This window comes from Chelmon rostratus, chromosome 4 (genome assembly GCF_017976325.1).
Source record: "Chelmon rostratus isolate fCheRos1 chromosome 4, fCheRos1.pri, whole genome shotgun sequence".
Lineage (NCBI taxonomy): Eukaryota > Metazoa > Chordata > Actinopteri > Chaetodontiformes > Chaetodontidae > Chelmon > Chelmon rostratus.
Window position 1 is genome coordinate 26,406,139 of NC_055661.1, and position 27,619 is coordinate 26,433,757.

General features: G+C 41.6%; 1 protein-coding gene across 2 annotated transcripts; it reads left to right on the forward strand.

Moving 5' to 3' along the window:
• The first annotated feature begins 496 nt into the window (after positions 1 to 496).
• Positions 497 to 27,436, forward strand: gabrb3 (gamma-aminobutyric acid type A receptor subunit beta3). Of its 2 annotated transcripts, XM_041935801.1 has the most exons (10): positions 497 to 576; positions 659 to 750; positions 846 to 913; positions 12,760 to 12,980; positions 14,089 to 14,171; positions 14,793 to 14,930; positions 16,495 to 16,647; positions 22,910 to 23,154; positions 25,405 to 25,485; positions 27,089 to 27,436. In XM_041935801.1, the coding sequence occupies exons 1-10, from the start codon at positions 497 to 499 to the stop codon at positions 27,434 to 27,436; spliced, it is 1,509 nt and encodes a 502-aa protein (XP_041791735.1). The 2 variants fall into 2 exon arrangements, with proteins under 2 accessions (XP_041791735.1, XP_041791736.1); XM_041935802.1 differs by lacking the exon at positions 25,405 to 25,485 and having other exon boundaries at positions 22,910 to 23,178.
• The last annotated feature ends 183 nt before the right edge of the window (positions 27,437 to 27,619 follow it).

Below are 27,619 nucleotides of genomic sequence, written 5' to 3' on the forward strand. Positions count from 1 at the left end.
TTAATGATAACAGGACAGCCTCGCGCGCACTGACATGAAGAGTCATACTCCAAACTCAGAGTTAGCTTCGGTGTTAACAGGCTCTGTGAGGGATCTACTTTCAACCTGGGCGACAACCTGTGCTGTACTTCACGCATGCGGGTGTCCTGGGCTTCGAACCTGTGGCTTTGTATCCGTATAAGTGCCAGAATGGATGTTTGACGGACACTTTGTAGTGTGACTGGCGGCTAACCGGCGAGAGGCTGCGCGCTGCTAACCGGAGGGTGGAGATGCGGAGCAGCAGCAGCCCGCACGAGGCTTTACTGCTCCGCTGCCGCGTGAACGCGTCTGACACCCGGGTAAACGCGCCTCTGTGTCCGCACAGGCTGCGCCAGCGGTAAGCACAATGTGGAGGAAGCCTCACCTGATTTAGCGGAGCTCGGTGGGAGTGCGAGCACCGTGGCGTCTTCATTCAGTCATTCGCTGAACGCTGGACCACCCAGACCCCGCACACGGGATGTGGGCGCCCCGGAAAACAGGGCTCTTTGACATTCTTTCATTGCCGCTGGTCGTGGCAGTGATGTGCTGTGCCCAGAGGTGAGTCTGGGGCTTGAAACCGGACTCAGGTGAAGGCGTCCGTCTTCGGAAAGTCTCACCGACCTTGTTTTGTGTCTTTCAGCGTCAACGAACCGGGGAACATGTCTTACGTCAAGGAGACTGTGGACAAACTGTTGAAAGGATATGATATTCGTCTTCGGCCAGACTTTGGAGGTATGTTTGGGCTCTCTCATTTGATGTGTTATTTTGCTGTTTTAATATACTGAAACTGTGTAGTCCATAGTTAACTTTTTTCTGTGCATTTCAAGGTCCACCGGTTGCTGTTGGCATGAGTATAGACGTGGCAAGTATAGACATGGTGTCAGAAGTCAATATGGTGAGTTCTGTACAAATCCTGTCATTTTTGAGTCATTTGTAGTGTTGGTTGACTTCTGTGGCCTGTTTTTTACCTTTAATTTAGCACAAATTAACTAATAAAAAGTGTAATAAAAGGCACCACTTTCTTTATATCTTGAAAATTACTTTATTTTCTAATGCTTTAGAACAGCTCTACCTGTTATTGAGTTGAAGGTTTGGGTTGCCAGATTGTAAAATCACTTTATCTGGTGTTTGTCCATTTTAGAGGGGAAAAAGTCTGATAGTTGCTAATGCATTCATAAATCATAGGCTTCCCACTTCCTTATAAGCCATCATTGGATATAATACGAAGTCATTTTATTTTTCACAATAATTCATCCAGTCTGCAGCTGTCAAGGTTAATAAGTTAATAAATGCTCCTTTGTTCCAGATGGTTCTGCCATCTAATTTGGCACCGTGAAGTTGTTCTTATTAATATCTTATAACAGATCTATACATCATTGGTAAATTACAAATTAACAATAAATAAAGCCACCAATTACAGCTTGTTAAAAATGCTGCCTTGTCTGAAAGTGGTGCCAGAAGGGGTGCCAGAATGAATGTTTACAACCTGGCAACCCAAAACCTGTTCATGTTAATGGATTATGATTGATATAGAAAGAATTAGTAAATGAAGAATCAACCATTATTAAAACCACTACTGAATGCTTAGAAACACGTTACTAAAGTTCAGTTATTAGATGGTGGTATCAAATCTAGAACAAAAATTACAACTCACAATAATCTGTGCAACATCCTCTTAAGGCTCTTTGTAAACAGAGAGCAGTTTGTAGAGGCTTTCCTGTATTGCAGAGAGTGGTTTGGTCATCTGCTGTATCAGATTATGGCTCGTTGTATGGTTTTACATCCCGGTTCACTGGCTGTGTGACTCGAGCAGATGAACTAATGGTCCTGTTAGAAGATGAGGTCAGTCAGTTCTTTTGCTGTGTCCTCTCCTTTCAAATATAAAAAAACAAGCTTGACCTTAAGATGAGTGTGTCAGTGTGCATGTGCATGTGTGTCGGGGCTGGCACACCATGGGCTCTACAGTTTAATGCCTGTATGCCATCTATCATTGGTCTGAACTGCTGACAGAGCTTGATGCTCTGTCACATGATGCTACCAAGAGGAAATAGCCCCTGACATGCTGTCCTGACAAGTATGCGTGATGCAATGCACCCGTGGTGCATTTTAATGCATCTCTACACAGCAGCAGAGTGTGTCTTTGAGAGAACCACACGGAAGCTAAACACTTACTTCTAGTGACAACTGAGGTTCGTATTTTGTAAACAAGTAGTTTGTCATCTTAAGTTCTGTTATTATATTAAGAAAATACAGATCAAGTTTATTTTATTGTTCGGATCATGGGTTCGGTTTTACCAGAGTTCTTCCCTAGGTAAAAATTAGTAAAACAGATAAACACAGCAGAGGTCTCCAGATGCTGAAGCGGACCTCCACAGGGGGCCAGGAGAGATGAAGGGAGGTGCGGAGGGAGAGACCTAAGCTGTAAGCCAATTAGTGGTGAAACTCGTACTCCATTTCAAAATCATAATTCAGTGAAATCTGAATGCACACATGATACACATACTTTTAGATTCAGTGTGACACACTCATTGAGGATATTGTTTCATACACATTCATTAATCTGTTTTGAAGCCATAGAAGAAAGACTCTCCTTTTATCTCCAGGACTTGCCTGAGTATCCTCATTTGTAAGGCTCGTAAGATTTGCTCGGTATCAAAGTGATCCAATGATCGTTGTCCGGGCATTCATGGGTGTTTTTGCAAACTGCTAATAGCTAATTCAGCATATTTGATGGTACAAATTAGCCAGTTAGTGGGGCTGTTGGTGGAAAGGGGGGACACTTGTTTCAGTTCTGACTGAGGGGCCTGCAGTGCCAGACTTTGTAAATCCCTGGAATACAATATAAGAATATGTGAATGTGACTATTTTAACGGAAGCCTTTGATTCTAAGTAAATAGAGAAACAAACATATTTTTCCGTCTCATTGGCTTCGAAAATCTAGAATCTAGAATTAGTTAACTAAGTCTCAGCACTTAATGGGCCAAACCTAATTTCCGTAGTAGAGGCCACACCCGCTTTTAACTTGAGAGTTGCTGTCGGCGCAGCCATGCTGTATGAAAGCACTTGGCGTCCTCGGGGGCGATCGTATCAGACTGCCCGCGTTAATGCTTCTAGGCATGCAGATGGGACAGAGGAAAATACATGACCTCCTCGTGGCTGGAGGAATTGGACACATGTAGAAAATACACACTCCCATTGGCACTTGAGCATGTGCTAAAAATGATTCACTCCTGATACAAACGATAGGACTGCATCCCGTCCGGGAGGCATCATATTGTTTGATTTGCCAGATACGTCCACACCATCCTGCTGGAGTCTGCAGTATCGAACACACAGGAACCAGCAGGACCACTAATCACTGGTCAGGCTGCTTTTAATATATCGGACTCTCCTGTAACTAAGTAAGCAAAGTGACCTCACATCAGTACTACTTCCATTTATGTCTTTTTTTAATGCTTGGCGCTATAGATCACTTTTATCAGGGTACCCCGAGCAGCCGGCACCACCAAACACTGCGGTAGTTTATCTGTGGTCATGAACAACATTATTTTGTTCTTTTCTGTCCGAGCTGCGTCCCCCCCTCCAGAGGGCTTTGACATTTCTAGCTTTTTCACACATTTTGCTCACTGGAGCATCTCAAGGCTTCCAATGAACCGGTGTGTTTATGGAGAATCCCTCTCATTGAATTCTAGTGTTGTGAAAAACTGTGCAAAACCTCACATTAATCACAACTCGTCGCACACTGCAGATCATCTTTTTTTTTTAGAAATAAAAAAAACAGTTTTTGGTCACAGTCCTGTTGTGAGTGGTTTCACATTGGGTATACCGAGCCAAATCAGAACCTGTCTGAATGTTGAGTAAATATGTATCCGACACATTCAAATCACAGCTGCAGCCTGCTTAATCTCACATATTTTAGCTGTTTCATCCAAATACTGACAGCCTTGATTCAAAAATATTATAAAGTTTAATTGGGAATAAATGTTTGTTGTTGCACTTCATGAATAATTACCTGTGTCACCAAAAACCTCACAGCTGTGTTGGTCAGTCGTGTTAATGATCTGTAACAGGCTTTAAAATTTCACACTTTCATAACTGTAATTAAATACATTCTGTAGCATTTTGTAAAATGTCGGTGAATATAAATTCTACATGTACATAATCAGTCATAAATCTTGAATGCAATTATTCACATTAAATATTTCTTCATTCTCAAATGCTGTGGTGAAAAAGAAAGCAGGCAAAACATCCATATTTCAAGCTAATAAGAGACTCTGAGAGGCACAAAAATGGAAGTAGGACAAAAACGCAATTTAACTTTTACTATGAAGCTATAAAAATCAACTAAGGTTAGAAGAGAGAAGCAGGATGTGTCTGTTCTTCCACTGATTTGAATATTTGGAGATGATGACCTATATCTGTAGCAGCTTCTCTTTCAGTCGTCATCACGGTTGCTCCTCAGATCCTGATTCTAGGGTTTCTCTTATTGCCTTCCATGTCGTGACTCTAAACAGTTCTAACCTTGTTTCTAAAGACCTTTGAGATGTTCTTTGAGCAATTTAATAAATGTAAGTGTTAAATTATAGCCTCGCAAAGCCAGACTACACATTACAAGCTCAGTTTTCACAAGATTCAAGTCTGATGAGAATCTGTTGAGCCCAACAGATGCATTTCTGACCAATCACTGATGTATGAGTGTTTAGGTGATGTAATGACTGAAACTTGTGAATGAAGCACAGTTCTGCATCTGCATTTGTTGTGGACGTTTTTGTTCTTGTCTCCAGTTTATTCAGAAACTCACTGTGATGAATAGTTGGTGGTGGAAGTTTGACATTTCCAGAGCAGCTGCCGTGTCATTCCGGTTTGATATCTGAAGCGAAACACAGATGACAGCCCAGTTAGTGGCGTGTCCGGTGTCCAGTCACATCACTGACGGCTTCGTATTGATGTCCGACTGAAGATGAGAACTGTCAGTCATCTATTGTACAGCTTGATTGAAAAGACATCTGTCCTGTGCAAACGCTGAGCCTCGTGATGCCACACTGAGAGAAGTCACAAGTTTTAGCAGACATTCAGAAGAAAGCTAAAACAAGCACAGTGTAGTCTGTCTACATGTAAAAATGTTTCCTTCCATTACCACTGAACACTAATTACTCCACCTGATGGTGAATCCAAACTATCAGCCTCACTGAAAGGTCTCAGCTTTGAAATGCATCGGTTGCTGATTGGTTGCATGTCAAGTGTACCTATGTGTATGTGTGCACATGCATGGTCGTGTGTGTTACTTGCAGTGTTTTTAATCTGTTAATAGGATCAGAGACTGAATTTAGTAAATCAGCGTTGGTGCTCAGTTTGGAGCCGTGCTTTAAGAGGAGTGGGAGACAGACAGAGTAGATCTGCAATGCAGTGCATGTCCTGTCTCTTTTTATATACTTCAACAAGATCCTGGTAGTAGTAAGGCTCTCTTTCTTCACATGAAGTCCAGAGCAGCAGGAAAGTTGTGTTTCTCTGCAGCCCAGCCGCACTTTTCACAACCCACGGTGATAATTGAGTGATGATCAGTGTTTCTTGGATAATAGCCACAACACCGGGCCCTCTCTTGGCATGAAACGTGACACAATCTCAAGCAGTGTCAGTTAAATGTCCTACAAAGCTTACAAAACATGCACATTGAGAAGTGATGTTCAGGGGCCCTTTAGAGAGACCTGTGATTGTGGTCTCTGCTGCAGCGTTGGATTCCCTGACACAGGCAGGTTGAAAAGAAGAGCAGAAAAAGAGAAAACTTGGCTCAAGATCAAGTTCATCTCCCTGACTTTTTAGCTGGATGCTTTTGGATGTGATGCACAGCTCTGTTCCACATACCTCCCACTGAACCAGACTATTCTTTACTTAGTTGAAGTTTTCTCCCAGTGGGAATTGTGCGACTTTACCAAAAGTAGTTTAAGAGCGAAACCCAAGACAGCCGTCCAAAAAGACACTTAAAATCTGCCCGGTAACTGGTCTGTTACTCTAGATTTTATTCAGCCATAGAGGTATACATAGTGAGTTTCACACCTTTAAATGTGATTTCTCAGTATGTTACATATATGTGGACAAAATTGTTTTAACCCCTTGACGCCTGAATTTATTTAGAATTATATTAAAAAATTAATTCTTTGTGTTTTTGCTTTCAAATTGATCCTAAATTAAGAGGAGTTTGTTCATTTTTCTGTAGCACATTCAATAGATATAAATTTAGGTATGATGCAACAGGCGTTAAAGCTTAAATGCAATAAAAATACTTTTTTTTCAAAATTCATAAATGTGCGTCATAAAAGGCATTCAAAATTCATTTATTTCATCAAAACAGCAACAAAACTGGCTTGTAACAACAATATGAGTTGATGCAGTTTTCACTTTGACCAGTCCAACGAGAAACCAGTGTTTGCAAAAGGTTCCTCGGTGTGTGCTGAATATGCACAAACCGGCATTAGAGGAATGCATGCGCGATTCAGCTGCAGTGTGGATTAAAGCGGTATGATGCGAATTCACAACAATTGGTGTTAAGGGGTCAAAGTGCATTACTGTATGCTAAGCTAAGCTAACCATCTGCGGGCTGCCATGAGAGTCATAGTGATCTTCTTATCCAATTCTTGGCCAGAAAGCTTGAAAGCATTTTGCCGAAAATGTTGAACTATTGATAAGAAGAAACCAAGTAAAAATGTAGATTACAGTTTTACCGATACTGGATTTATGGGGCGGATAGTGATAGTAATATTTGGGAGATAAAGACCCCTCTCAGATTTTTTTTGTGACCAATATACATACTGAGTTGTGCATTTTAGCCACAGAGTAGCTCATTACCTATTGTATGTATTTTTGATTTTAAAAAAGTGTTGTTTTGTACTATGTTGTATTTATATGACTATTGATAAAACGTTTCAGGGCAAATCTAATGATGAGACTTAAAAGAGGCGTCATGAAGTGTGCAGTAAGTAAACTGCTGATTTTAAACATTTGAAGAAAGGAGCTGTTCTCAGTGGTAAATCAATGTAAAAGGCTTTGACGACTGCTCACTCACTCAGAGGAGTGGAGAGCAGAAGGTGTTGGCGGCTCGCTTTCATACAGCCGAGTCACACAAGGTATTGGCCCGTTATAGCAGGGTGTGGGCGAGCTGCAGAGCTTGTTGTCTAGGAAATGAGATTATTAATATATTTCTGTCTTTACTCGCTCCTCTCTTTTATTTTTAGCTTGGGAATTCAGATTGCTCTGTCCTTTTCTATTCTGTTGTTATTTTTAAAACTCCAACCTAACCGCACGTTCATGTTGTCGCTCGTGTTCAGGTCCACTCTAGGAACAGATATTTGTGTATTTTTGTTAGGGATCGCTCCTTCAGATGTGAGTTCCTTCACTTTTTAAACGAGCGCCTGTCCAGGAACATAAAGCATCTTGAACTGTAAAGCAGACCCTTCCCGCAGTGTTGTTACACATTTATCCAGCAGCCACGGTATGAGTCAGCTGGAAGACGGATCCATCAAGAGCTGAAACACCCATACATTTTTACACTTCAACATTATCCACCCTCTGCCTGGAGGAAGCATTACCCTTAACAAAAACTCATACTACAGATGTTCCCCCAGATTTATATTGCAGGGCTTACTTAATAAGTCAGCCACATAAAACACCAAATAGCCTCAGGCTGCAGCTACTCACAAGGTAAGAAGAACTCAGCTAGAAATACTAGTGTAGTCCTTTATATACAACATGCTGAGTTTTCCTCTGTGCTGGAACAATGCTGCACTCAGTGTGACACGATAGTGGGACGTGACCCTACAGGAATATAAACCCTCTGTGCAGCACAATCATTCTACTCGTCACTCCAACAGGGTGCTTAAAATAAAAATGGAACTTCAAGTGCTTTTATTGAGTTGATCCGCCTGATTCAGGTGGAACTAATTGTGGCTGAAGAACTTTTGATTTATGCAGTTTATCGGAACAATGTGAGGAAATGCCGAGTGCCGTAAGGCGAGGCGACCCCCAGCTGGCATACAATTCCCTCATGTTTTTAGGGCATCAGAAATGTTTTAATTTAATTAATTTAATGCTATTTTGCACTGTGTGGGTCAGAGATTCATACACTTTATTGATATACCTGATTAGTGTGAATGGTCTTGTGCTCTGTCGGTAAACCAACAAAACTAACAACACACACTGTTATCTTTAAGTGCAAAATCACTGATTATTGATATATTGGTGATGTCTGTCTATCTAATTGTGCACCACTAATGCATATGTGTACCTATATGTGGTTATTCTTAAAGGACGTAATTCATCACTTCATTCTAGATAGATAAAGATAAAGGCTGATAAAGGCTGTCATTGTGGTTGTTATGACTAGTTCATGGTTACGCTAAAGTGCTGAGTGTTTAACCAGACACATGGCCTACAATATTGTGGGATGCATCTGCCTATGAAGGTAGATCTGTTCATTTTTCAGTCCTGAGAATACTGTCTTTTTAGATTTTTGTGGTTGAATGATTCTCTAAATGTAGCTAAAATCACAGCCTTTTTCCTCTCAAGAATGAAAACTGGAACTAAAAAGTTTTCTTGCAGCTTGTCTGAGATCCAGTGTTTGTCACAGAACCAGTGATGGTTCCTGAGAGAATACATTCTGACTGAACTCCTCAGTAATCTAACAGAAGCAGGTTTTCTCTTGAGCCCCCATCCCTCCACGCCACAAAAATAGCTCACCTGCGACTGAAGATAATAGTACTTACATGTAGTCTGCTATAATGTGGTGGAAGGAATGACATCATTTTAATGAAAGGCTTTGTAAAATGTTGTGTGGGAGGATGCAGACACTGAAATTATTAAACGCATGGTTTGTAAAACATATATAGTACACTTTTGAATCCTACTGGGAACACTTAGCTGTCTTGTGGAGAGATGAAAAGCCCCCCTCCTGCACGGGGCAAGCATCTCTGAGTGCTATTCCTGTATTCCCAGTAGATATCCTGGTGTTAAGTTGACGTAGACGATGTTTGACTGGCACACAGTAACCACGTCTGAGTATGAGACTGTGCACTCCGCGAGCCGAAGATGACACGACAGTCTCATCCTCCCACTGGGCCTCATTTACTCACTGGTGCTGAGAACAAACCTCTTTCTGTCTCTTGTGGTCTACATATCTGACAACAAACAACACCACCCTTTAGGGTGACGAAGCACACATCAGAGTATATACGTGTGTTTTGATTTTATTTTCAAATAAGTTGTTTTGAAATCCTGCATGAGATGGTCTTTGAAAGCTTTTGGTTATCAGATATGGCTGTTGGTAATTGCCATATAATGAAATATTACACTCAAACTCTGGCGACAGGCAGCACTGAAAGTTAATTTTCAATAGAGCTGAGACTAGACTAGAATTCTGTTGAAAGCAGAGGCAAATTGTACTCATAAATAGAGCATGGCATTAGTTCCAGCTGTGCGCTGAAGTCGTGTTTGCATTAGCTGATTGGCATCAGCTGATTCACTCATGCTTCACAATCACTTCCTCATTTACCAGCTGTATGGCCGTCAGCTGACTAGTGATGTCCAATCATTTTAATGCACCTGACGCTTCTCACTGTGACTCTGCTGATATGCTCGTACCTACGCTGTTCGCCGCCACAGCTCCCTGCACCACTCCAGCTTCCTCATACGTTTTTTTATTTTGGTTTTGTCAATTTAATTGGAGGAGGATTGGTTCTCCCAGCAGGACCCTGGTTGCTCCTCAAATTCTGTGAAAATCTAACTATATGACCTTTTGTCAAAAGTGGTCCCTGACTAAGTGAATGACGTAAGAACATGCGACAGTTTGCAAATGATACGCAGACAGATGACAAATCAAGATCTGCTCTGGAGGCTCATGGTTAAACAACGCCATACTGAGGCACTTAATTAAAATGATTTATAATCACTAACGATGGTCTATGTAAGTGGTATGATATATTGAACGATAGTATTCTTTTACACGAACACATAGCATTATCAAAGGGTCTCTTCAATCTGTTTTTGAAAGAATTGTGACCATCATGCGTAAAAATAACTTGTCAGTGCTTTCCGGTAGTAGTAGCTCAACTGCATAGCCTCTCAAAGCGTGGCCCATGGGACAATGGTAGCCATCAGAAACATTTTGTGCGGCCCCTGAACGTGAGATGAAATGCGTGCATTATATTTCAATTATTCGTTTTGCATTTAAATAATTTCACTTTCAATAACCTACATTTTACACACCTCTCAGCTACCGCGTCAAACATGCGCCCTAACAAGCATCTTTCAGGTTAAACATGACCACTTCCTGGTTGCAGGGTAAGCAGTGGCACCTCCCAGGTGTAGCAGGAAGGTAATGATTTTGGTGGACAGCTTGGCAGCTTGTGGAAGTAAGCCATGGAAAAAACGCTGTATGGGTGAGCAGAAACGGCAGTTTCAGGAAAATTTAATCAACTCTTCCCTCTGGGGACAGATGACATGATCTGTATTAACCCCAAACAGGTGACTTTGGTGCTCAAAGAATTTAATGTAGCGTCATTATGAGACAAATCCCACAACAAGATCATAGGTTTTGGTCATGTAGCTCCCTACATTAGCACTCAGTGGTCAAAACTTTGAGAATACCTGCTCGACTGTATATGAATAGTATTTCAGTGGGAATATTTTTTTTGAAATATATTTAGGAGATCACAATCAGATTTCTTTATTTACATGCCAAAGCCAAAAATGTCGTCAGAAGTAATAATCTTAGATTTAAATGCTTTAAAAAGCAAAGAGCTTTACAGAGAATGACGACAAACAATTGTTGCATGAAGGAATCTGCTTTATAGAAAGCTTAACAAGTCTGATAAAGATGATGAGATGAGCAATTTTTGCTTAAATCAGGATGCAAATTCTTTTTCAAGCGAGTTAGTGTATGCCATAATTGTAATCATAAAGCCTCTTTTTGTAGCAGCCAACACCTTTCATTGGACAAGTGTTGGCAACACTGACCTCCAGCGTGGCTGCCAGAAGATGCATCCCAGTGCACAAACTGTAAACCCTCTGAGGCCTGGGATAGATCCCTGTGGGACCCAGCAGGTTACTGGGAGCAGGAGGGCGTACTGTACGGTGTGTACAGAGGGTGGTGTGGTATAGCTTTGATTCTGAGATGCTAAAAACAGTCTTTAAGGCAGTCGCGGACAACTGCTGAGGTGGGAACTGAAGATCTAAAACAGACTGAAATAGTTGTGGTCCAGACGGTCGGTAGATGGGCTCCATCGATAGAGTAGAAGAGCCGTTGTGTAAAGCTGAGCTGATTCACCCAGCCCACACCTCTGCTGCAAGTGGGAGAGAGCATAATGAGGGCATCTTCTGTTCACAGGGGGTGAAAGAGAATTGGGAGGGCGAAGGCATCTCTGAAAAGACTCAAAATAAAACAGCCAAGTCTCAAGACAGGGATTTTCTGGAAACATTTCTGTATTACATTGATTACTACAGAACCTGCACCTCCTCCGACGACTTGGAAAAATGTCTAGAGCTTTCTTTTTTAGAAGCAGGATTCAGAGAAATGTAGTCAGGAGTTTCATTAGTTTAATTTTTTAACTGGCAAAATACTCTATGTAACAAAAAGGTGGTTAAATGGATGAAAGCCCACACAGTTTTTTAACATGGGGTAGGAGAATAAATACATCTTCTGATTGTAAACACACATGCTGAATTATTCATAGGAATCAATATTATATTATATTGTACTGTCAGTCAAATCGCGCAGTGTAATTCCTTCCAAACACAGAACAAGCCTGCACTTTGTCGGCCATGTGTGATGCAGCTGCCCCTTTGCACCAAGGTGTGTTGTGTATAGTGTAATGAGAGAATCAACAAAAATAATGAAACGCTTTATGTTGTCAAAATGAGGTCAGCAGTTTCCTAGCTGAGTCGTAATAATTAGTTCAGCATTAAAAAAAAAATAGCAGTATTGATTTTTATATCCAAAGGAAATCAAGGCGTTTTTGAACACTTTATTACAAATTGCGCCAGAGGATTGAAATGTTGGCATTTTCAGCACGGGCCAAGTTTTTGTTTATTTCCTGAGACCTGCTTATTTATTTAAGAGAACATTAGTCAGCAGAATAAAGCCGAGTGAGCTAGTAAAGAGCTCCATTAAAGGCCTGGAAAAGCTTTTGTGTTTTGATGGATCCACTTGTGGAGCTAGCTGCGAATGAACGCCCAATAAATTATTGAAATAGCCTCAAGTCATTGCATGTATGGCTGGTAATATGTAATGAAATCTATCAAGCTGTCTATCTATCTGTGCTTGAGCGTATGCAGCGTAGTTGTGGCATTCTGGTGAAAGTGGTCAGTCACTAAGCTGAAACCTGGCGTTGATGCTGTGCCTGCAGTAATGGAAATCTATAGTCTGAGGGATAGCGCCAGGCTTGCACACAGAACAGCTGAGAGAGGTTTCTCATTGAGACAGGTCTTGAAATATGGTCACCCAGGGCGGACTGATGAGTAGTTTGACAATTCTATAAATATCACTTTGGTACAAAAAAAAAAAAAAAAAACATCCCGAGCTCTGGGCTGCTGGACATCCAGTGCTGGATTTAAATCTGGCTTCAGTTTGGTCAATGTCGGCAACTCTGGCCTGAAGAAGCTGCAAATATGTGAAACAAATTGCATTTATTTGTACCGTATCTGCCATATAGTAGCACTGATTATAAGTCCACTGTGCTGTTTCACCTCCCACAGGACTACACGTTGACTATGTACTTCCAGCAGTATTGGAGAGATAAGAGGCTGGCCTATGCAGGGATCCCTCTCAACCTGACGCTGGACAACAGAGTGGCAGACCAGCTCTGGGTCCCAGACACCTACTTCCTCAACGACAAGAAGTCCTTTGTTCACGGTGTCACTGTTAAGAACCGTATGATTCGACTACATCCGGACGGCACTGTTCTCTACGGCCTCAGGTGAGGTTCTGTTCCACAGCTAATCCGTGTTTACCTGCTACCTTCAGACATTCAAAATGATGCAGCCTTCCCTTTAAAAACATCAGGAAGTGTTGAGTTTTGTTTGACGTTAGCGTAGCAATCAGTCAAGAGCACGACAGCACAGAAAAGATCAATTAGTATAATATTACTTCTGTTAAAAAAAGAGAACATGAGAGTGATATAGTGGTGAGTGTAATATGACTCTGTTGTTGTACTGATTGAATCAGTGCTAGCCCCGACCCCGGCTATTATTAGAGGCTATTATTTGAGACTTTATATGATGTTTATAATCTTCATTAATTCCCATTCCGGAAAGTGTTATGCAAGAAAATATGGACCAAACTTCTTGAAGGAAGATACACTTTCATACATTCATGTGTCTCATATCCTGATGAAAGCCCTGATATGACTTTTCATTAACACACATACTGTATATGCATCTCCATTAGCCCGATAGGAAATCTGAATGGATGAGTCTTGGTTCTCCTCTGCCAGTCTGATTTAATTGAGAGCAGTGAAGATTACTGTATGCGTCTCTGAGAAACGGATGCATTTACACATTTTCAGCATCTCGCACCACCTCCCGTGGTGGGTTAAACGATTGGCTAGCGATCCATCGCTAATGCTTATTGGCTGCATTTACTCTTGGCGTTTATGCTATCACATAGCTATCCGATCTGCCCAAGACGCCTGAAGTGGCTAAGTGTCATTTGTTTTGTTGAAGCCATTTGAGGTGCAGTTCTCACAACCAAATGCTAATACAGCAGGTCTCTCACCAGCTAATACTTGTCTCATATGTTTATTTGGACTGGATTCACGATACAACACTTCAGCTCTGAGAAGCCTGCCATTAGCATTAACTGACAAGGAGCGTGACTTCTGAACAAATAGAAAAGAATGTCACTGCATTGCTGAACTGTTTGTGTCCCGCTGTATTAATTTAAAGTTAGTTTTATCTCGTCTCTGCTCAGACTGTAAGGGAGCTGATCTCTGTTGTATCCCCCCTCTATTTAACACCCTGCTTTACATCATTTAAAACAATGTCGCTCAAGTAACGTGCCCGTCTTTCGGTTTTGTTTTGATTCAGAATCACGACGACAGCAGCCTGCATGATGGATCTGAGGAGGTACCCGCTGGACGAACAGAACTGCACTCTGGAAATTGAGAGTTGTAAGTTTAAGCCCCACATCTTGTGCTTAGTAAAGAAATACAGTGGACAGCTGTGCTTTTTCATCCCTTAAAAATACGAACAGCGCTGTGATTCTCATAAAAAAGTTCCCACACTCCTCATCTCGTGGAGACAGAAACTGCACAGACTGCTGAATTGCTTTCAATTTATTAAGCCGCCGTATCTCATTGAGATTGCTTGCTTCACCCTCCCCGGTTAGAGCTACAGTGTCTGTCCAGGAAGGCTCTGACCACACAGTGATTTCCATACTAGAGCACATTAACGATTAGTCCAATTCATCAGTCTTTGATGACATGTTTGGCTGTCTGCGCTGAAACTATTGACTGTTATGGATCCCATGCATGTGGTTTAAGCGCGCCTGCCTGCAGTGCCACACATCCATCCATCCAGATTTACATCTCATGCAATCAGCACTTACAGCCAGCTGTATGATTCATATGACTTACTGTAAATCAACTGTAGCTGTTGGGCCCCCAGATTTCACTTCAGCAAATAAAAATATACTTTTAATTTTATCCCTACAAACAAGATGAGACGGCTGCACTTTTCAGTCCTCTCGTGAGAATCACACCTCACCCTGTTTCCTGTGTCCCTGTTTGCAGATGGCTACACGACAGATGATATAGAGTTCTACTGGAAAGGAGGAGACACTGCTGTGACCGGGGTGACACGAATCGAGCTCCCTCAGTTCTCCATAGTCGACTACAAACTGGTTTCCAGAAACGTGGTCTTTTCCACAGGTGAGTTCACAGTTCACATGCTATATAGTTGTTTCACTTTCCTTTTTGATGCAGCTGAAAACTTTAACAGTATTTTAGTTCAAAACTGAAAAACTCAGCTAGCCTGCTTCATCAGGACTGTGTGGGAGTGGTTTTATCAGATTTGATTGGCAGTAGCCTCACAACCCAACAACTGTCAACAGATTTCGCTGAGAAGTTGCTCAACCCTGGCTGATGCATAGAAGTACGTGGCGTCACCTTTTGCCAACAGAAATCTCTAATGTCAATAAGCAAAACTTTTCTAACTTTGGCAGAAAACTGTGTTTTCATGTAGACTCCCACTGATCATAGAAAGAAGCTGATTCACACGGTGTCACACGAGGCACCCAAATATCTCCTGTGAATCTCCTGCACTTTGTTCTCCTGCAAGAGCCCGTGTACATGTTAGACTTTCCTCACATGGAATAATAATGCAATCACCCCTCTTCCTTCAAGGGCTTGGTGAAGGAATGGAGGCTGTACTTACAGTAATGTAATATATTAATGTGGCAACGTGCCAACAGCATGAATTATTCTCTTATAATACAGCTCAGAGGCACAGCAAGGTGGGTCTAGCACACACGGAGCATCACAGATGTATGTTTTCTCTCTCAGCTTACAGAAGTAAACAATATGGGGCAACAAGACCACTTAGTGCTGACAGAGTCTGTTGTTGTTTCAGGTACAATTTCATCCACAGTCTTTTGTTCAGGTGTAAATGTCACTCCGGCAATAGCAACAATTAAAGTTATAGCTGTCATTAAGTTGATCTAAATCAGTCCTGATTTCTAAGAAGTGTAAAGTAAAAGTATGCATTCATGCGTTCTTCGTTCGGTAAAGTTATAGTGCAGCATTTTGGGAAATACACTCTTTTGCTGACTCAGCCGGAGAGTTAGAGAAGAAGACTGATACTCACATCTGTATGATAAACATTAAGCTACAGCTAGCAGCCGATTAGCTTGAATTTAGCTTAAATGCTAGCTTTGCATAAAGACTGGAGACAGGGGGAAACAGCTAGTCTGTCTTTATCTGAAATTACTAAAATCTGTCCACCAGCACCTCTAAAGGTCACTTATCACCACACTATATCTGTTAGTTTGAATCATACAAAAGCCAAAGTGTGAAAGCAACAGAGCCACGCTAGTGGTTTCCCCATTTTCGGTCTTAACGTTAAGCTAAGCTAACTGCTGCCGTAGTTTCATATGTAACGTACATGGGTGAGAGTGGTATCAATCTTCTTTAACTCTCGACAAGAAAGCGAATAGGCTCCTGAAGGTCAGAGTGTTCCTTTAACACTGTATCTGTGTGTGTGTGTAAACAGAAGTTTTGTATTTTCCTCTGCACTGTGCTGTTTGCACTCACAGTGATCTCAAGGCTAAGTTTCGTAAGATGATTTGCAATTTGAACCATGCTTGCTTGTTTCCATGGTGATGAAACCAGTTCATCAGGGCATTGCCATAGGAACCAAAACAAAGTGCTAGACATCCTCTTGTTCCTCTTGAATTAAAGAGGGGGCCTTTTCTTTCTTCACTGTGTTTTCCTGCAGGTGCCTACCCTCGACTGTCTCTGAGCTTCAAGCTGAAGCGAAACATCGGATACTTCATCCTGCAGACGTACATGCCCTCCATCCTCATCACCATCCTATCCTGGGTGTCGTTCTGGATAAATTATGATGCCTCGGCTGCCAGAGTTGCATTAGGTATGTTATGTCTCGAGCAGCGGATTGACCTCAGCCGTGTGGTTTCACCTTCTGGCCTGCAGCCTTGTGAACAATCACCACCTCTGTTCCAAAGCTAGAAACAGGCTTTAAACAATGTTATCATCAGAGTGGAGACCCTGCAATTCCACAGAGAATGGATATAGAATTAGAATTAGAGTTTTATTATTATACTATAGTAAGTGTTAGAATCTGCATTGTGCAACAGAGAAACTTAAGGCAGGACAACAGTGTTTAAAGAATGAAGAGAATCTCACATATTCTGTTGAAATGAACAAAAAGATGTGAGTCATTGAGTGACAACTGTAAAGATAAATCCAAATTGTGGATTTTAGGTGCATATTTGTGGTGCAGTACTACCTACAGTACAATACGAAGAGTGCACTCAGTAGATTGCAGATCTTACAAGGTGGCAGTGAAAATAATATTCATCTCGTATTGTGCCTGACTTTAGTGGATCAGAACATATCGGGTATGGAATTAATCTGCAGATGCTCCAGTTCAGTGTGAAAACAAGTTTGTGAACCACAACAAAAACAAAACATAGCCTGACACAGACTAAGTCAGCTTTGTTTTCAGCCTAACTGACTGCTGGAAATGCCTTCAGCGACATTATCCCCAGCATAAACAAGGTTCCACACTGAAGCAGATCTTGATCACTCGTCGCTCCTACTTGCCGCTTACGAGGAGTGAGGAGTCAGCAGTCAGTGGCAATATACTGTAAAACATAAGTCAATAGGTTTTTCAAAGAATAGTGAATCACCGCAACCACGAGAGGTCTTAGAACAAACAGCCCAAAAAATGTGCTGCCTATGGGATCAGAGATTAGCGAGATTAGCCGCAGACACACACACACACACTATCAAACTTTCACGCCTAGCAGACATAACGCTAGGCGCTCATACACAGCTAATGCCTTCCTCAGTGTGCAGACCCAATGATTGTCACCTATTTAAAACATGTAGGGAGGATCAGGCGCAGTCAGTTATAGAAGCAGGGCACATGGAGGAGATTTCATAGGGGACGGCGTGGCACTGAACATCACGTGTTAAAAGAAAAGCTGTTACAAAAACAACGTGGACCCACTACCCACTGAAAGATTACTGTGATATAAACACTGACAACAAAGTCTCTCAAAGGGAACTCGTTTTCTCTGCTCAAACTCTACTTTCCCCTTTAAGATTTGCAAATCTCCTTTTCCACTTTCCTCTCTTTCTGTAAAATATCAGTATACTGTACGATACTTTGCGCATCATCTTACTCACACAGGTAGTAATGGACAGATTGAAAAAAGGGGACAGGAAAAAAAGACAGATGGCATGTGAGTGGGAGGTAATGAGGATGTTCTGAAGGGACGGCTACACAGCAGAAAATGTGAGTGTGGATACGTGAGGTACATTTATGATCGATGGCCTCTCTTCGCCCGAGATGCTGCACAGGATACGGAGCGTTTGCTGGGAGATCATGTCAAGTTCACGACTTCAACAGGGGATCTGACCTTTCCAATTCAGCTTTATTTATGTTTCTAAAGCTGACTGGAAGTGATCCTTTCCAATGTTAGCGTGGAGTCTCAGGAATCCAGTAAAATGAGGACTAACTTGAACTTTATAATTTCAAAAAAAGTTGTATTGATACTTCCCTCAGGAGATGGTTCAGACCAAAACAGAGCTAAAGGAGAATTAATATTGGACTTATGTTCATCAGCTGGTCACAAACACGATACCAAATGAATGCTAATGTTGCTTAGTCCCTGCTGGATGTGTAAAAAGCAACTGTTGGCTCAGAAATTCACCACAGCAGCCAGGTAAAAATATGTGATGTGTTTAGGGGTCAGTTCTTCAGCCGGTGCTACATGTGATTTTTCTTGCTTGTAGTGAGGAGATTCTTACAGTTTCTTAGCATTTCTCCAGTAGCCACCATGGCTAGCAGGCTTCATCCCACCTCTTCAGATGGGTTTCACAGTCTGTTCTTCCAGTTGTTAGTCTTGTCCTTTCCAGACATTGCAACCTTTTAAAAAGGATAAATGAATGCTTTCACAAGCCTCAATTAAAATGATTTCCAGTGTGGCGCTTAGCTATTGTCCTCAGCTCAGCGCCACACTGGAAATAATTTTAATTGAGGCAAAGTTTGTGTTTCTAGACAACATTTAACATTAGAGAGGTTTGGCCCCAATCCAAGTAGCGTATCTGTGGAATTTAGTTCAATTCCATACATATCATTTATATCCAATACATGCAGAGTACTATTGGTGAGTTCTTCCAACACCTGAGTCATGTGTGAATAGAGAAATATCTGATTCATAATGAACGTTTCATCATGTCTGTGTGTTCATTTCAGTGTGTTTGAGGCTGCAGCTCTGTGGTGTAATCAGACACTGAACTCACACTCTCCACTGGCCTCTGGGACTGAAACAAATATGAGGCTGAGTTCACGACTGGAAAACACCCCACCAACCCCATCTGCATTGATCCCTGCTAGAATATTTACTGTAATGGAAATCCTCATAAGAAAGAGCACGTTACTGCAGCATTCATTAAATCTCAGTTTGCATTTCGAGGGGTCTGCTGAGCAGCTAGATTTGAAAGCACCTCCGCAGGTTCGGACCTGTTCAGGGGGACAGGGGACGGCGCGATGTGAAGACCGCTGTCTGAGACACTGTGAGATCGATGCAGTTAGAAACCATTTACACTTACTGTACTATCTAAATTCAATCACTGTCTGTGGTGATTCACTAAAAGTTTCCATTCACTGCCATTATGGTGCTGTGAGTATCCTGAGGAAAACTAAATTTGCAGGGATCCCTATCAGGCCTCATATATGAGCAGTGGAAAATGACGTATGCAGCGTGGTGTTAAGAGATCATCCTCTGGATTTACATGGAATCTCGCTGTATAGCTATCAGGTAATTGACGGCTTGCTAAGCACAAATTTAGCGTCAAATTCTTTATAATTTTTTAAAGATTTATCTCAGATATCAGAGAGAGGTAGACAACGTTTGCACAGTTTGATGAAAACGCAGACTTTTAAAAATGTTCCCAGCTCGACGTTTTGACATGAGAATGATATTTTGAAATAAATGAACAGGTGTGAAAACATGGAACACCTGACGAATTCACAACAAGTGCTGCCTTAATTGGGAGATATGTGTCAGCTGTGTGAGTCTCACACTCGAGTTCACTTCATTTCAACATAACATAACGTTTGGATGCTTAGTTCATGGAGTCGTTTGTGTTTAAATAGTATGTATTTGCAGACAGACTTTTAGCATGAGGGCTAACATAATGCTACGAAAGGTAAAGTTGAGATTAAATTTTGGCTTAAGAGCAGGATAGAGCTGCTAGCGTTACCCTCCTCTGTAAAGCCACAAACTAATAAAGTTAATCAGAGACTTTTACAGCAATGATCAGCAACTTCTGTGGGCAGAAAGCTAGTTAGCTGGACGTGCTAAAGATTGCAGCTAATGTTACAGCAGATAAACACTGATTATCCAATTCCTGACAAACAAACAAAAAAGCACCATCCTCCAAACTCTTCAAATGCCGAATATCATCTTATTATCTTGTCATCATCCAAAGCTTGACAGGCCTTAGTTACGGTTACTAAGGCTATGATTGGACAGTCACTGAGGGAGGGGGTTTAGCAAACAGTGATCATCTACAAGATGTCACCTCTCATTGTCATTGCTTCATCCGTCCCCGTGCTTCCCACTGATGTGATGTCAAAGTCGGCAGTAACCTCTGCAGAGCTGCACTGGAAATATTTTGGGGATTTGTTGAGTAACCCTCTCCTCTGAGCTCTGAGAGACTTTAGATTCTTGCTTTTCCCTTTGTTCTGCAGAAATCGATGCCATAAACCCACAGTGCTCTTAACACCCCCACACATACAGTACTGTACAGTGCAATATTTTTGTTTTAATTATGTAAGCCTGAGTCGACAGAAATAGACGCACCGTCCGGGTTGGTGAGCCGCAGACACATTTGTTGTTGTCATTTATTGTTGAAGGTGCACATTATGGAGAGAATTACTACACTGCTGTTTATTGTGTATTTGCTGAGGCTGTTCACTCGTTGCATGCTACATGAGCTGTAAACCACATTGTGGAGCATTTTCTGCTTATCCAAGCTAAGTAATCTCAAACTTGCTGAGAAGAGTCATCCAGGAACTTTCATCTGGACAATCCTGAAAGCTTTTTTCGTGGTTCAAACCTTATTTTAATTGCTCTAATCAGGTTTGATGGAAATGTTTGTACCAGATGAAAATGACTCATAGTAAGACCTTCACAGAAAAGTGCAGCGCTCTCGCTTAATAGCGTTCTTATGAGTATATCTTCATTTCAGCCCCTGCATTGCTACACAAATTGATTTTTAATTAAAGTCGTGATTAAAGACGCTTTGATTGAAGATTTTTGTTGCTTTATTTTCACATGGAGGTCTGTGAGCAGAAATGTGACCTATGAATTCTCTCACATACCATGAGTGACTGGTTAGTAAATGATTCCAGTTCACACCACGCCATTGATATCGATAGACTCTCCCATGATTACTCTGTTCAAAATAGGTCGTCCACGGCAACAAAATTTTCTCGCTTCCTGGGTTCGTGTCACATGGTGTCACATGGTTCCCTCCCTGGCTCCGCCCCTGTGAGTTCTCACTCTGCCTGCAGATTTTTAAATGAGTCACAGACATAAAAACTGCTTTTCCACGCTCTTGTAAAAGTTTTGCAACTGTAAGACCTTCACGGTTTAAAAATTTATAATACAAAGTATTAATAATTGAAATAATTGACCTTGTTTGCAGTTTTTTTTATAATGGTGACGTATGGAAAAAATGCTTTTTGGGCCTCAGGGGATTTTTATTGTTGTTGTTTCAATTGGCCACTGGGGCAAGCTAGCAGCAAGGCCGAGTGGTGGTGCCATATCTATCTTTCTTTATACACCCATGAGCAACGTCACAGCAGCAACCATATACAGTATTTTAACATTAAAAAATACCCATAACCTTTCATTAGCAATGATTCACACTAACAGGAATACATCAATAACAAGGCTAACAACATAATTCTTTGTGCATGAAAAGAACAATGAAAGAATATGCGCTCGAAATAATAATTCTACACTGATTATTGGAAACGGTGTCAGTGATCATCTAAAGCCACATCTGATCTACCGCTTTTGACATGTGACATGAGCGAGGAATGCTCCTGTCACTCAAGGTAAGTTAATTTAAACACAAGATACTTGTGCTCAAAAAGAGGATTCATTCTCAGTGAAGAACCTTGGAGCTCTAATCTGCCTCTATACCTGCCAAAGAGCAGTGATTCCTAACACGTCTCTGGGGGTCATCAGGTGGAAACCTCCCTTCAACAGTGTTTCGCCTACTTAGTCCCACTACACCTCCAGGAGGTTAGGCAGTGAACTCCGGCGTCCCAGAGTCACCCCCCCCTAGTGCCAGTTCACACTGCTCCTACACAATCCAAACAGCACCGCCACGTTCAACTGACCCAGAGATGCTCCAGGTAGTGGCCAGTACCGATGCTACCATTTAACTATTGCTAATGCTAATGCTAACCGCTAGGAAGAACAGAAGAAGACAATACAGTTCCGATGCTACCATTTAGCTAATGTTACGTGCTAACCGCTACCTGCTAAGAGGAACAGAAGAAGACAATAAAGCTAGATTCACCTATACTGTTAATGTTAATTGCTAGCTACCAATACTAACTGCTAAGATACTATCATACTCTCACCGCTTTAGCTATTGTTAGCTGCTACAATGCTACCACAGGCCTAGATGCCACATGTAACTGCCGATTGCCACACTACCATCATCTACCCCTGCCTCTCACCAACTGCACCAAGAAAAAGCGGGGTGGGAATACAAACCCTGGTTCGGGTAGGGGATAGAAAATAAAGAGGTAGAGTCAAAAGATGAAAGTAGGGATTGGATACAGACCCTTGTTCGGGTAGGGGGTGGAAAATTTAGAAGGTGCTGAAGGTGGAGGCCTAAACCACAGACTAGATTTAATAGCCTCTTCTAACATTTCCTTCAAGAAGCAGCAAACCCTACCATTTCCTTCAAAAAGTAGTGTCTCTAATCATCTGTTTTGTGATGAGAGTCAGTGTAACTTCTTTGGTTTAGGAAGTTTCTGGAAGTCTGAGTCTGTATTTTTTCACTGTTTATATTTGATTAGTTGTGCTTTTATAATTTGTAACATGGTGATTCTCTTTTTTTTTTTCTTTTTCCAGGGATCACCACTGTCCTGACCATGACAACCATCAACACCCATTTAAGAGAGACTCTGCCCAAGATCCCCTACGTCAAAGCTATCGACATGTACCTGATGGGCTGCTTTGTGTTTGTCTTCTTGGCTCTGCTGGAATACGCCTTCGTCAACTACATCTTCTTTGGAAGAGGTCCTCAGATGCAGAAGAAACTGGCTGAGAAGGCACAGAAGGCGAATAATGACCGGGAAAAATTTGACAGACCCAAGGTGAGAATATATTTCCAGAATCAGGTTACACTTATCATTTCACAGGTTCAGAACAATGGTGCTTTAACTAACTGCTGTAAGACCAATCTTTAATGTTTGGTGATATAATTTGAAGATTTCCACGATGGCACCCTGGTGGTCATAAATAGCTGTGGATGATAGCTATGCAGTGTCAGCCTTTACTACCCCAATAAGAGGGAGCTTTGATAAGTAGCATGTGTGCAGCTAAGACTGTTAACATTCACTGTACATGTGGAGCAATTCTCATTCCATAAATATATACCCATGTAATATGATTATATGTGAAGATTTCTTTCAGCAAAAGTAATATTATGCAGTGTAAAATCTGGAAGTCCACAGCTCCAAATGTGTAAATTGAAATCATTAAGTCAAATTGAAATTTAATTTTTCATCTGTTTGCATACGATGTCAAAAAAAATGAAAGTTGTGCTCCAGCAATTTAGTTTTGCAGCCATAAGAGACAGATTTAAGAAAGGTCATGGTCAGACTGATAGAGCAGAGGCCTCATATCCTGATCTTTAGTCTCTGCAAAGGCTTAAGGTCCAAAGATGCTGCTTCCTTTATTTCTCACAGCACATCCAGCTGCATCTTTTCCTCTGACACGTACTGTGTGGTTAACACCACCGTCTCAAACTCCACACCTCCAGTTTGTAACACAGGCTTTCTGTTGTAGTCCGAGCTGAAATAACCCCGGTGACATTTTTGGGTTATTCCCTCACATTTACCAACTCTCCAGAGCCACAGAAGACATTATGTACCCCCCATGACTAGAAGACTGACCTCTGTTTGCAAAAACTGTAGGAGTGGCCCTTAAATATTTAATAGTCATCTTTTATTTTACATTTTCTTGTGTGAAAATGTCACATTGCAGTGAAAATTACAGTTAAGCTTTGGCAGCATATAATGTGCAATATCCTCATGCATAACGTTTTTAATATTTAGAACGAATTTAAATATGAAATTTATCGTACTTTGCATTTGCAGTTCCAAACTGCCAGACTGTGATTTTAGTGCGTTATTAATTTTATGCATTTTCATTGGAGAATAAGTAGGTTTAGTGAAAGGCTGGTTTCTGTAAATCTGGAACTGGTGGGACGACTTCAAGACTAGCCTCCATAAGCAGAGCTGTCCGATGACAGAGGATCTAACACGTCAACAGGTCAACATTTTAGCATCAGCACTACCGCAAAGATCCACAGTCATCTATGAGCTTCTATTAAGGGACAAGCTCCAATAATGTATTTCACATTCACTTTTATTTTAATAATGGCAGGGCTTTGCATCAGACAGCACTGCAAATTGTGTCAGTGGATTCTAAATTCGCTAAGTTTACTAAGAGTTTACAGTGATGACGGTGGCAGATTTACCATCGTAACACAAGGCCTTCGATTCCTCACAGAAACAAACAAAAGCAGGCTTCTCATTTCTAGCTGATGAGCTCTGATGTTGTCGGTTAAAATGGTGACTCACTGGCAGATTTTGTTTAAACTCTCTGAGAAGTCCAGCTGACGTTTCCATGCGGCACATTTTAAAACAAGAACCCTGTAAAATGGTCTCATATGTGGTATGATGGTAAAAGACTGTGTCCCAGACACCATCAGCATCCTCACCAGCTGCTGATCCATGTAATCTATACAATTACAGGCAGTTTTCCAATGTAACCAGTGACCCCACAGAGTGATAATAATAACATGCTCATTGCCATTGGATGTAACGCTGGGTTACTGCTGTAGGTAGTAAGCTAGTTAGCCAGACGTGCTAACATGCAGCTATGTTAGAGCAGATAGAGACAAAGTTTAATCCATTCCTCACATGTTAGCTCTTGTGTTTTAGGATGTTTAAGGACTACAAAAAAGACACCACCCTCATTCAACATGTGCAAAGCTCGACAGGCCTGCAGGTGCCCAGTTGCAGATACTAAGCTGTGATTGGACAGCTGCTGTTTGGAGGAGGGGTTTGAATTATGATGTAGACAGTGGTGATGCAATTTCAAACATGGGAATGAAATTGAAAGTTGAATCATAGGTTTTTATTTATTTCTAATCTATGTCATGTGCACATTGGTAGAAATGAAATCTCGCTTTGATGAAATGCTTTCACATTAATTGCCAGCGTCCATACAGTCAAACAACTTCCTGATTCCCCCGTCGTCCTCCTGACTGTGAACACTGAGCCGCACTAAACCGAAGCTCAGACAAAAGGCTTTCTGTTTGTCTTTCTCCCGGCTAGTCCGTTCTGGAAGGCGGCAATTGCAAGTCCTCGTCCGTTAAACAGTCCAATCAGGTAGAGGGCCGTCGTCACTCACGGCGGGTGAGTGTCTGTCGCTGCCTGTTGTGTCGCATCTGTGAAACCTCCACTGAAACTTTGCTGCTGCAGAGCAAAGTTTGACCTTCCCTTATTCAACAGCTAAACATGTTTCGGCCATTTGTGTCGTAATCACATAGAAGTGTTTTCTCTTTACATTCCTTCTTCCTCTGTGGTTTCACCTTTTCATTGTCTGTATGTGTTCGTGCCCTGATATCCTGTAATAAACACCAACAAACCAGACAGATCATGCATAGACGTATACAGAGCAGACACAAACACGAACAACAGTACAGAAAGATACAAACATTATAGTCATCTTAACTTTCAGGTCTATATATCAAGATACAAATCATTTATTTTCTCTATTTTTCTTAGTGTTTCAAAATGTCAAATGCTCGATCAATATACAGAATATTGGATCATGTGAACTAGACTGTCTTGTCTATTAGGATCTGATAAAGTCGAGGATTTATCAATATATCATGATTTGTGCTTAGATTGTGTATGCCTGTTCGAAGGTCACAAAACCAAAACATATGCATAAAACAGCCTCTTTGCTTCTTACAACAACAATGTAAAAAATCACCTTTCATTGTTCATGTTATGCATCTTCTCAGGAGTAAGATGCATCCTTATTAAAAGAGCACATAAACTTTGGCTTGTCTGTTTGTATTTGGCAACCAAGCTGCCGTTAAAGCCTCATAAAACTGATGTAATCTAATAACAGCTGAGTAAATTTTAGAAAGATTTTTTAAAATCTTGCTTCTAATCTTCCTCATCATTAAGAATAAAACCAACGTAGGAAGAAAATTGCTGTCTCATTTGAAAATCTGTTAATAAATGAGAGGAGGGAAGGTTGTTTTCTGTTGCAGCTGACAACAAAAGTTCCATCTTTAAATAAATGTGACATATATTTTAACCCCTTAGCCTGCTGTCGTACATTATAACTTAATGTACCACCATTACATAAAGTGAGGCATTAGTTTTTCCACACGGGGTTTTGAAGAGGAGAGTACTTCAGTGTAATGCGCAGCTTTAACCGTGTAGAATCGCTGGATTACTGATCGGTTTCAGGATTTTAGTCTTGAGGATTTCACCTGCTTTAGGAAGCTGTGTGTTCACAAAGCAGCCGCCTCTCGCTGTGATGAAATGCTGCTTGTATGTTTTGTTTCCAGTGATGTGGAGCCCAAGCAAATAAGCAAACCCACAAGAGAAAGTAGAGAGTGAGGAAAATATAAATATTCACCTTGTCACTTCCTCTCACGTCTTGTAACCGCATTGTTTTATTACTGTGTACATACTGTGCCTCTATTTTTGCCACATAGGTCTGAATGATTTATTTGTTTTTGTGTGGGAAGCAATAGCTGTCGTGACACGAGCATTAGAGCCATCCGCTCCAACCTTGAGCTGATTTGTGAGAAGTGATTTAACTTTGGGACAGGAAACCTGGTTTTGAAGGCCGCTCTCTGTTTCCCGGGCTGTAATCTGTCAGCCTGCTGGAAGACGGCGGCCCCGGGGCCTGACGCATGCGGCGCACGTGTCATCAGTCACCGGAGCCCACAGCCCTCAGCCCATTTTTAACAGCGCTCCTGTCTGTTGTGCCCAGGTCGACTCCCAGGGGAACATTTTGCTGACAACCTTGGAGATCCACAACGAGGTGGGAGGGAACGAGATCACGACCACGCTGAGCGAGACCCACAACTCCTCCTCCATGGTGTTCGACAACTCGGGGGTCCAGTACAGGAAGCCGAGCACGCCGCGAGAGCCCGGCCGCCTCAGCCTGGACAGGAACGCCCACCTAAAGAAAACGCGCCTGCGGAGACGATCCTCGCAGCTCAAAATCAAAATCCCAGACCTGACCGACGTGAACGCCATCGACAGATGGTCGCGGATTATTTTCCCCTTCACCTTCTCCCTCTTCAACGTAATCTACTGGCTTTACTACGTCAACTAACGCACTGATGTTTTTTAACCCATATCTCTTTGTTTTTGAATGAGAGAGCACTTCTCAGCGTCAGGAACATAATACGGTGAATTGCTGATGAAGGTTTTTTTTATCATGGACTGTCACTCAGACAGATGCTTTAAAGGAATTATCTACAGAACATGTATGAATTTATGACTCATACACTCATAT